Source organism: Camellia sinensis, chromosome 13, assembly GCF_055761805.1.
Source record: "Camellia sinensis isolate YWXY chromosome 13, ASM5576180v1, whole genome shotgun sequence".
NCBI lineage: Eukaryota > Viridiplantae > Streptophyta > Magnoliopsida > Ericales > Theaceae > Camellia > Camellia sinensis.
Genome location: NC_138973.1, coordinates 113,880,793 through 113,892,331, shown reverse-complemented (window position 1 = coordinate 113,892,331; position 11,539 = coordinate 113,880,793). Strand labels below are relative to the sequence as shown.

General features: G+C 33.9%; 1 protein-coding gene across 2 annotated transcripts; it reads right to left on the bottom strand.

The window, feature by feature from the left end:
• Positions 1 to 3,191: 3,191 nt before the first annotated feature.
• On the bottom strand, positions 3,192 to 10,050 carry HBP5 (SOUL heme-binding family protein). Of its 2 annotated transcripts, none has more exons than XM_082903214.1 (8): positions 9,477 to 10,050; positions 7,455 to 7,747; positions 7,271 to 7,339; positions 7,117 to 7,188; positions 6,415 to 6,497; positions 6,185 to 6,316; positions 5,366 to 5,579; positions 3,192 to 3,518 (listed from the first exon to the last, which is right to left on the bottom strand). In XM_082903214.1, exons 2-8 carry the CDS (start codon positions 7,557 to 7,559, stop codon positions 3,474 to 3,476), a joined length of 720 nt encoding a protein of 239 aa, XP_082759340.1. In that variant the 5' UTR covers positions 7,560 to 7,747; positions 9,477 to 10,050; the 3' UTR covers positions 3,192 to 3,473. The 2 variants fall into 2 exon arrangements, with proteins under 2 accessions (XP_082759340.1, XP_028056702.2); XM_028200901.2 differs by having other exon boundaries at positions 7,455 to 7,592; positions 9,477 to 10,046.
• Positions 10,051 to 11,539: the final 1,489 nt, after the last annotated feature.

Sequence of the window (11,539 nt, the reverse complement as noted above, 5' to 3'; positions counted from 1 at the left end):
GCACCAACTCTCTTCTCAGCAAGCGAATTCAACTCGGTGAGAGATGAGCAAAATCAACTCGGTTTAAATTTGTGAAGTTGCGGAAAACACCAACTCTCTTCTCAGCGAGTGAATTCAACTTGGCGAGAGACGAGCAAAATCAACTCAATTTAAATCTTTGAAGTTAGGGAAAACACTAACTCTCTTCTCGACGAGCAAATTCAGCTCAGCAAGAGTCAAGCAAAATTAACTGGGTTTAAATCTGTAAAGTTGGGGAAAGCACCAACTTTCTTCTAGATGAGCAAATTCAACTCGGCGAGAGACGAGCAAAATTAGCTCTGGAAGAATTGCCCCTAGTGCCCCAGTAGCGCCATCCAAGCATTGTTTAATTCAAAAAGTTCGCACAAAATGCAATAACGCAAAGCAAAAATAAAAGGATTCTTTTCATTACTCACAAAGCATTACATAAAGTATCCAAAAAAGAGCCAAGAGGCTATATTGAACAAAAAGGGATGCTAAGTAAGGGGAAGAGAAATACACCTTAGAAGTAAAACAACTTGAGGTTGGACTAGAAATTGGAGTTGTTGGCCAATTACTTTTACCACTAGAAAAGAAAAGATTAAGTTACAACCAGTACCAACCAATCTAGCACGACCATTCTTGCTTCTTCCACAACTAACACCTACAGACCTAACTCTTCTTCAAAATTCACCCAAATCACCCACAAACCTAAACAAAGGTCTGCAGATCCAAATCCCCACCCAACACTAGTCAAACACATTATCTCTATAAATCTTCTTTGAAATCACCCCTCCAAATGGAGAGAGCAGTGCTAGAGACCAACAACTTAGATCTCTAAAATTATTTACAATGATGTGGCATGAGAGGTAGGCCTACACAATTGAATATATGACAAATCAAAAATTGACATGTATCAAACCACATTGGATCAAATTGTGGGAGTTTTTTTGTGGGCCTTAAATATTTTTCAAATAGAGATCTGGCGATCCAAATCACCATCCAACACCAGCCAAACACATACTATCAAAGATGGATATAATGCCGTGAGAGTCAGAGAAGATCTGTGGTAGTGCGGAGGTGTGGTGTTGGTAGTTGTCCCTCGTTTTTGTTTGACAATGAAGGAGATAGGGAGAGGTAGAAGGTTGAGAAGGGTATTTTTTGTCCATCAAAGTTGATTTTACCTTGTATGTACCAAGCACATGGCTAGATTTCATCCAAATCCTAACGGGTCTTTGACAGAAGGAGTTAATTGTCAAATGCTTTATGCATGGAGGGGGTTAAGTGTCGTGTTTTATACATTAGGGGGCAATTCAAAACTGAGGCATAGTTGAAGGGGGTTTGTTGTAATTTACCTAAATTATTATAGAAACATTAAATAAAAGGTAAGATCCAAAAAAGAAAAGTGGAGGATTATTAGCAACACTCAAACCATTTTAGTGTACCACGATTGTAATCCATGACAAATGGATTGGGTTTGGGGTGAGTCAAGTTGGCCACCAGGGTCAATCGCCCAATCTTCATGTCAATCGTCCAATCTTCATGTGTAACGATTTGGGATTGATGTAAGGTCAATCTCATGATATGTGATATGTTTTTTTAATGTTTTTGTCAACTTCTGCTTTGGAGTTAACAAGTGGTTATTACATTATAAATTTTGATAAAAATTAAAAAGATAAATACAAAATATGAATGAAATATAAGTTAAATTTTTTTATATCTTTTTTTTTTAATTTTAATTTTTTCTCAAATTCATAATTTAATCAATCTAAAAGTTCATTAAACACACATATATGTAGAAAGAGAAGCTATTTTCCACCTATTAATAACTCAACAATGTTACACTTACAAAAGCACCTTCTTTTTCTTAGTCTCCCCAAATGCCTCGGCCTTAAAATGCTAAAAGTTGGCCTCCCCAAAAAATTAACTGTTACTTTATTTTCTTTTCCTATATTTTATTTTAAGTAAATTATACTCACATCTCTTGAGATTTAATCTTAGGAAAAAAAAAATTAAGTTTTCTATGAAAATTAAAATTTCTCTGAATCGGGTAAAATTTTTTTGAGTTAGACAAAATTTTTCTGAGTCGAATTTTCTCTATGAAAATATTGAGGGATCTTAGCTAATAAAAAAAATATATCTTGGACCTCTCCCACTATACAAAGTTAGAGAGAGATGTTTCACTAATTTTTTTTTAATTTTATTACAAATACTTTCCCGACGTTCTAAAAATTACATTTTTCTCCTTAAAATTCATAATTTCATTACAATTTGTCCACTCCATTGACAAACCATTAACACTACTTGTTGACTTCATAAATTACTTTGTTTTATTGATCTAGACGGTGGCACTAACCACCTAAGGCTCTTCTTCAAAATCAACAATATTTACACTGCATCTTTCTCTCTCTCTAAATTATTTGCCATGAGCCGCTTGCTTTTTTTACTTTATTTTGCCTGATATTTTTAAGTAAAAGTAATGGTAGAGTTGGAGATTTTTTGTCCCTCACATGTTTACTGAAATACTATAGAGATTCTCGACTAAAGTTGTTAGTAGTGAATGGCGAGAGATGGGTTGTAAAAGAAGGGTGGATGAAAAAAAAAAAAAAAAAAAAAAAAAAAAACCCTATCACCTAGTCCATCTCAAGGAGATTACAAACAAGGACGTTCAAGTTACTTTAATTTTTCTGGAGTGTTAACCGGCAAACTCTGTAAGGGAGGTCATCGTAATGTCCAAAACGATAGGTAAATATTTATATTAAAACCAAACCTCAACAAGTATGGGTGTAATTTATCCTTTAGTTTTTGTCTTTTTGTCTTTTCCCTCTGCATATCCTAAATCAAATCTTATATCTAAACACAACATTAGTGTTTCGCCCGATCACACTTTTAAATGCATAAACTTAATTCAACGATGGATTTAATCAATACTGAAGAACACCCAAAAAATTAGGTTAAATGGTTGTCAAATGTCAAACATGATGCAATGTGGTAGACAACAAAGTATAAGTCAAGTCACATAACATTTTCTACCGCCTACTTACATAAAATGTTTATTCAAATGAGTCATTCCATGTAACAGACCAATCAGTTAATGAGATGATCAACTGTTTAAACGACAAACCTGAACAGGACTGAAAGCAATAACGGTTTCTTCAAATGGTAATTGAAACCAAAAGAACTCGGGAAAGAAATGGGGGGAAAATATGAAAAACTCACTAGATTCTTTCCGTTGACAAATCGCTGGCAAGAGAAAGGTAATGAAAACTCTCTGAGAGAGGGGGATTTATAATCTAAGGTAAATTCTTTACAAGTATTGAAAGCAAGTAATTCCTTTTACAGATGAATAAATATTCTTTACAGCATTCCTTACGCTGTTCCAGTGATCCCCCAAATCAGCTGAAATTGAACCCTCATAGTAGTTGACGAAAAGAGTCAAGATTGATGATCAAGATTAGTAGGGGGTGGCGAACAAGCTAATCCAATGTAAACTCCTCAAGCCATATAAGCACTTCATTCCTCTTCAATACAACCAACCACAAAAAAAAGATAGGGATCAATAAGATAAGAAAAAATTTGACAAAGTGCACTAGGCTCCTACTAAAGCAGCTAAAGCAGGGTTTCATTGGAGTGGAGAGGTGAACAAGTTTCAAGAGAATTTAAAGTTTCAAAATGGAACACAAAAGGAAACCAACTTAGAAGTCTTGTATATTAATAGCTGAATTGTTTCAAGCTGGTAAATGAAATTATATCACACAAATAAATATTTTAAAGATCATAACAATCTGACAAAGTAGACAAATAAAATAAAGGGTGTATTATACTGAACACCTCTTAGGTTTAGAAAAAATACAACAAGCCTAACAAGTTTAGATAATTACACTGGGCCCCCTTTCTAGCAAAACTAAAGTAATCGGAACTAATGCAAATAATGTTAAGGCAGAAGGACAAATAAGGTAATATATATATTTCAGTAGAAAAGAGATGACAATATCATTTTTTTTTTCATTCATACAGCTAACTAATTATTGATGAAATTGGGATGAAGTGTTATATGAATTAAACCTTGAGGTAGTTTAATGTAATTATCTCAAATTTATGGTGCTCAATGTATTTTCTCTAAACATTAAAGATACACTAAAATAAATTGCATGCAATGAATCAAATAAATAGAATTCGTTTCATTAAAATATGATATGATGTAAAGGGGGAAACAAAAAGTAGTCAAGCATATGATGAAGCAACATCGGGCAGCAAAAGAAAGTTCAGAATTCCAATATGATCAATGAAGCCTATTTGAAATGAGACAGATTTTGACACAGATAAATATGATATCATGTGATGTCCAAAAAACAAAATGGGTTAGAAGCCTTTTTGGTAAATGGCAAAGCCGATGCTAAGGGATAGAGGTATACATAGAGTGGTTCTCATGTAAATTGATGATTCTTAAAACGAGGCACTGATGGAATATATCTCAATAGTCAGTTTCCAAAGCATACATAAAAGAATGATAAATTCCACGAATCTCACTGCGCTGACCCTACTAATCCCCCTCTCACTGTGCTCAAATAGAGGTCTATTTACCAGGCATAAGATCATGTTTGACATTCAAGAAAGTAGAACACAACTAGGAGCTTCAACCACTCTATTGACCTAGTGAGGCTAGCTAGTCTATCGTAATTCCTGAAAGAGTTGTTCCTCATAATCTAGAAAATTACAGTCAAAATTTCGCCTGAACCCCCCCAACAATAAATGAACGTAGCAAAAGCTAAGGCTAAAGGTAACTCGAGTATGAGAATGCAGAGTTTAGGCATGCTCATTCATCTTCAGGTTACAAAAGCAACAAAACTAACAGTCAAATAATTGGGCGGCCGCTGCACTGACTTTGCTTGTCATCAGATTAGACTCATGGCTCACTAACCTTGAAGCATCACAAACTTTACGAGGATACAAATGGCATAACCTTTGGATTTCATAGGAATTTTCATGCTGCTCTGTCTGGTAGTAAAAAAAATAAATAAAGGAAAAGAGAGGAAATCTAGAATATCCCTACTCTAATTTAAACAACACCAAACAGGGAAAATATTTTAAGTTTTATTTTTCATCCATGTCAATGTTGAGTAGCTAGATATTGCTAGACATAAAAACACCTAAATCTATCTTCATTCTTGCATTGAATTAAAGATATTTATTATTTGGAGTGAACTATTCCCAATGCTAGAGTATTTGTTCTTCCCCACATGTACGAACCATTAATCAGATTATTCGAAGTTTTGACTCACAAAGATATAGAAGAAATTCTAAGCAGAGTAAAAGCAATTTAGAGAACTTGAAAATCATATGCTTGAAGGGACTTCTTTGATCATACCATCATAAAGCTCCACGTCCGACCAGGATCATTGTAGCGAGCAAGCAAACAACCCATTTTAGGTCTGAGACCATCCCTAATAAGACTAGAGCGAAGTGCTTTCTCTTTCTCAATAACAACATCCTCTGTGGGCTTTCCACTGAACTTTGATACTGTAGCAATGCCTCCTTCCACTTTCCTCAAGTTAATTGCTTCTTCGTTGGGATCTGGTAAACTGGTCAAGATACACATCTATTGCATTATTGAATTTGAACGTGTAAATTCAATGGAAAATTTAAAATTTTTTCCCAAGCAGTATCAAGTTTTCTCTGTTATATACGTGAGGTCAAAGCTAGAAAGCACAAACACTCCAAAATGGGACATGTTGACTTCACGGACGTCATGTGTGTCCTATGTTTGGATACACATTAAAACACCTTTATGGGTTTTCTTTTTCTTTTTATTTTATTTTATAATTTTAGAAAGCTGATTTGGGGGTGAGTAAAATATATGGAAACAAAACAGGGAAGAAAGTGGAAACAAACAAAAATACACCCACATAATGCCTCATAGATCTCTATGCCCTAAATTTACATCCATAATCCATACACATAGCAAACAAAAATATATAGAACTAAACTTTTTTTTGCCCTATGTCCATATCGCAATTTTTTTCAAAATCACTATGTCCCTGTCCATACCCATGTGTGCCCATGCCTGTGTTTGTGCTTCTTAGAGTCAAAGTGAGCCAGTCACATCATTAACAAGAATTTGAAATTACTATTTTAAGTGGTTTTATTTTTAACTGTTTGATAACCTAATACAGTTGATAAACTTCACCTGCTCATATCTTTCTCAGACGGAAGAACTATTTGGAGGGATACTTTGGACATTTCAGTGTCAAATGTCTGAGTGAAGACAGGAGTAGTCATAGGCATCTTCTCTTTTGCAGAATTCTTCCCAAAGATATACCTGCACAAATGGGATTAAATCGCAATTTGTCAGGCTAAAGAGAAAGAAATCACAAAAGAAAAGGCATGTAACTGAATTAGATTAAAAAGCACACTGACCCAGCTACTGCATTAAAGCCAGTTGAACCGGACAGCTTGTCACCATTTGTTTCTACAACAATAAATGGGGGGTACTTTCTAACCTGTAATTGGAGTTACAAAATCTAATCAAGCCTATATAATAAGTTTATATTCAACCATAATGTTCTATGAAGTGATGAACTTTTTTTCCTGGACTAAAAAGGTAGGTGGGTGTGACTAGCATGTCTTTGAGCATGACCATAACAGCCCCTACATGCTGTGGGGCCGGACAAGAAGAGCCTAGACAGGCCCAACAACGTGGGGGTGATGCAACACGGGGGATCCACAGATGGAAATAAATATGGCAAGAGGAACCAAACAGTTCAGAATCTGTTTTTTTTTTTTTAAAAGAAAAAAGAAAATAGTTTGACGAAAATAAATGCTCAAAAAGAAATTTTCACTCCAAAAAGAGAAAATCGTATGAAAATGATGAGTGTTTTTAGTTTTTTCATTATTTTCACCAAACTAGTTTTAAATTTTTTGAAAATTTTTTCAAAAAACAAAATTGAAAACGAAACCAAATAGAGCAAATACTTTCCTATCATATTACTTCATTTAAATATCAAGCATAGTCTTCTCTTTGAGTCTAAACCAATGCCGTGGAGATAGATAGTGGTAGATAGTAATAACAGCATAAGTTGATACGGCTGCAACAATCCTTCTAAAAATAGAATGACAAACCTCATAGTCTGCAGTCTTCTTCAGTATCTGATATTTGGGCGATTCCAAGTCTGGAGTCTTGTAAATCCGCAGCTGCAAGAAATTAGACAAACATATCTATGAGATGGGACACCAACTAGTGCATACAAAATTTTGAAAATTTAATGGGAAGTACCTGCTTTATTACATCCAATAGACCTTCTAAAGAAAAATAGCTGTTGTTTTTAATAGAATCCCAATAATCCTACAAAATGGAGGGAAATACCAAATTAGGGGGGTGGGGAGAAGAAAGAAAGAAAGAAGTAAAACACTACTTGATAATACACCATAATTTTAATTTCAGGGAGGGGGAACCGTACCACGTGGCTGCAAAACTTCTCGGTCTGAGGGTTGATGCCCATAACTGAAGTCCCCGTGAAAACCAATTCTGGTTTCCATGGCAGCAGAATGAACGTCATTGTCATAGTCCATCTTGTGGTTATTTCAAAAGGTCCTGTCTATAGCAACTCAATTAATCGAAGATGCAAAATCTAAACTGGATTTTGGACGCTCCTGCATCCCCATGCTCTCTCTCCACACACCAAAGAACAGATTCAAAACAGAAGTTGATGACTTTAAAGGATCTTTTTAGTAATTGACATGGAAAGATGCCCTGCAACCTCATTTCAAAGAGTCCTATTTACAAAGTGCCACCAACACTGAAGCAACTATGTGCTGAAAGTAACAGTGAAGTTATTCACACCCATTGGACTATTTAGCACAAAAATATCCCAGAAAGCTAAAGATAATTTTATGTCTCATCCAAGATAAAGATTGGAATGGATGCATTTCAAGTGGTGCAACTGAACTAAACAGTTAACTGCTTAATCACATATTGCCTAATTAGCTCCTTTATGGAACTTTCTGTGTACTTGAATCGAGTTTAGTTGGATCCCATGTCACCTGTCATAACTGCATAAGTACCTTTCTTGTAAAACACCCAAAACTACTAATTTCAAAATGAAGCATATAATTTTAAGCTTGTTAAACTTACAATTTCACACTTGCTAAATAGAGTCTCCCTAAGTGGCAGAGTTAATGCAATGGGAGACCTCTCAACATTATATACCATCACAATGAGTATAAGATTTACTAAATCAGTGTCGTAAGTTATAAGTTTAGGGTTTAGGGTTATGATTCATAACTGTACATCAGACTTACATGGGACAGTCTGGGTGTGCACCCTTAAAAGGCACATCATGCACATCCTAATGTGTGGCCATTATGTTGCCATGGTAACAATTAGTCACTACATAATGTGATCAGTTACTATTGACATGGTTGCCACACACATTATGTCATATCATAATCGATCATATTAGCTTTTAGTTTCACAAAATAGGGTGGGGATGGGAGCGGGAGCAGGAGCAGGGTCGGGGGATTACATATAGAAGTTTCTAAAATTGGGAAAGCCTATGAGAGCATGTACATATTTTATATAGTAAATGTATGAATATATTATAATAATTATTTTTTCTATTTAGTTTTAATATACATGTTAAAATATGGATAAATATTAGAGATTGATGTCAACTACAAATTGTCTTTGTTTAGTATAAATAGACATTATGCAAATAGAAACTATTAGAATAAGTTTAAGTTATTTTCTTTTGTTTCTAGGAGATTTGTATTTTCAAGAGGTTCTATTTCAATTGGGAGCAAGTTTCTTGGGAGAGAGTTTCTTACAAGTTTTTACTTAGGAGCGTGGAATCGTGTTTTTGAGTAAGAAATATCTTCCAAGTAGGAGGTCCTGCTACTAAGCATTAGTAGCCACATTGTGTGGTTCAACATTCATTAGTAACTTTTGAAGGTGCGCACAGTGGCGAAGTCACTATAGGGCACAGTGGCGGTCACTATAGGTCGAGGAGGGCACGTGCATCTCCTCAACTTTCAAAAACTATTTTTTGGTCTTAAATTTTGAAAATGTTTCTCAAATTTCCCCCTCAGAGTTCTACATATTTGAATAGTACACAAAATTTATTAAACGGAAATGTATGATATTGGAATACTTGTAAAATATTAACAATTAATTTTTTACCAAATCAAACCAAACTAAACTTTATGTTCCAAATCGATCCGACCCAATTGCCTTAGTATAGCCCCCTCTGCTCAGCCTAATTCCTGACTCTGCCACTAGGTTTGCACCACAAAATTAATTACTTTATATTTCATTTGGACAGTAGTAACTAACTAACATCACTTTTAAAATCTGTGTGTGACCAAAAAACATATACTTCATTTGGGTTCTTGTTATCCACCCCAACTGACCAACATATATGCATATGACAATGCATCTATAGATAGAGTTGTATAAACTGCAAGAAAAAGAAAAAAGCACACACCTGTTTGACCCAGTGCAACTCAAAATCAGGACTGAATAGCTTCCTCAAGAGGGCAATGTTGAAGAGGTACCCACTAATGCTATCATGCTTTGTAATCGGGTCCCGGAACTTGACCCGTTCATCGTACGCCGTCCGATCAATTCCCTGATCATCAAACAGATGGGGAAGGTCCTCGTACAAGAAACCCACCAGCCGTTTCACGTCCACCGTTGATTTTGGTGGGCTTTGCTCCACCAAGCTCAGTCTAACGACCCACTTCGATTTTTGGTCAGTTTTGATATTGATGGCAAAGTTTGCAGCTTTGGAGTGTTTGGGAGGAGAGAGAGGATGTCCGGCGAGTTTGGTGGCGGTGCGTCGCCGGGAACTGAGACGGACGCAGGGAATTGGCCGGAAAATGTGGTCGTAAAGATGTGTGCTGCTGGCCATTTTGGTTTGGTCTTGTTTTTAGTGTAACAAATGGAATGGGGGTGTTGTTGCGTTTTGGTAAGGAGCGCGCATGAGGTTGATCTTAGCCATAAAATGACTGGTTTACATTCGCCTCAGTGCAAGGATACCTTTGTCGCCTGTCTTAATTAGACGATATGAGAATTTTAAAATGTAAAGATGTTATTAAAAATTTTAAAATGTGAAAAATTTAAATATATATTTGATAATTGTGAGTGAATCAAGATATATTTAATAATTGTAAATTGCGAATGAATTAAGATAGAGGGAGAAAATTATTTAAGAAGAAAAAGGCCCTTCTCTTTGCTTCACTCTATTATAAAAAAAATATTTGAGTTCCATAAAAAATGAAAAAAATTCTTACAATTTGGCAGTACATAGACAGACTATGGTACACAATAGTTGAGAAATGTATATTTTATAATTAAAAATAATAATATAATTATATAATTATAATTTTTGAGTTATAATAAAAAAAAAATTATAATTAAATACAAAAAAAATTATAATTAAATATCTCAAAATAATATTTTAATCTAAAAAATTAATAATAATTAATTAAAAAAATAACGTAATTAAAAATGTATATAATATGTAGTATGTATAATAAAATTTTTCACGCTTTAAATAATATGATTGGTGATAGGTGTCAACTTTTAATTAGTTATACATCTAATGATATAAAGCTTACCTTTTTTATTACATTATTGTGAATGAATTTGTTAGTCTAAAATATGTGTCTCTTGCCTTACCAAAAAAAAGTTACATTTAAGTAGAGTAACGAACAAATCATTTCATTTTTATAATGGTGCAACTCTCGTGCGTGTAGGGTAGAAGTCGATTCTTAAAATTTGTTACACTCTCACTTCACGGAGTCAAAAGTGTTTACACTAATTAATAATTCATAAAATTAGTATAAGAATGATCATTCAACTCGATTAGTGGAATAATTAATTCTCTTTTATTTATGTTTGTTTTGTAATAGATATTAAAATATATAATTTTAATTAGGATAAATTATATTAATCTTTCTTGAGGTTTAAAAAAAATACAATAATTCTCACTGTGTTAACATAATTAAATTAGTCTCCCTTTTAGTGAGGTTTAATAGACCAAAAATAATGCAAAAAATATAAAATATACATTTTTGTGTAAAAAATATGATATTATTTTTTCATCCATATAACTAACAAAGGTGTCGTTTGGGAAGTGGGTTGCTTTTTGACTTTTTGATTTTTTAGTTTTTTTGACTATTTTAGCTTGGGCTAAAACGCTTGGTTTCGGAAGGACTTTTTGACTTTTTGGCCTTTTTTCTGAGAGAATAGTGTAATGATTATGAGTTTGATGTGATGCTTTATTTGTTGTGACTAAAATAGTCTATTTTGTCTTTTGTAGCTAAAATAGCCAAAAAAAACTTCCAAACCTTCTTCCCAAATAGTGCCAATAAAAAAGAGAAAAAGTGCTATATAAATTAAAATCTCAAAGAAATTTAATGTAATTATATTAAAACTATGGGACTTATTATATATTTTTCAAATCTCAACATATGTTAGTGTAATTAACCCTTCTAATTATATGGTTATTTTTCATTATTATCGGTCAATTTTGTTAAATAAAAT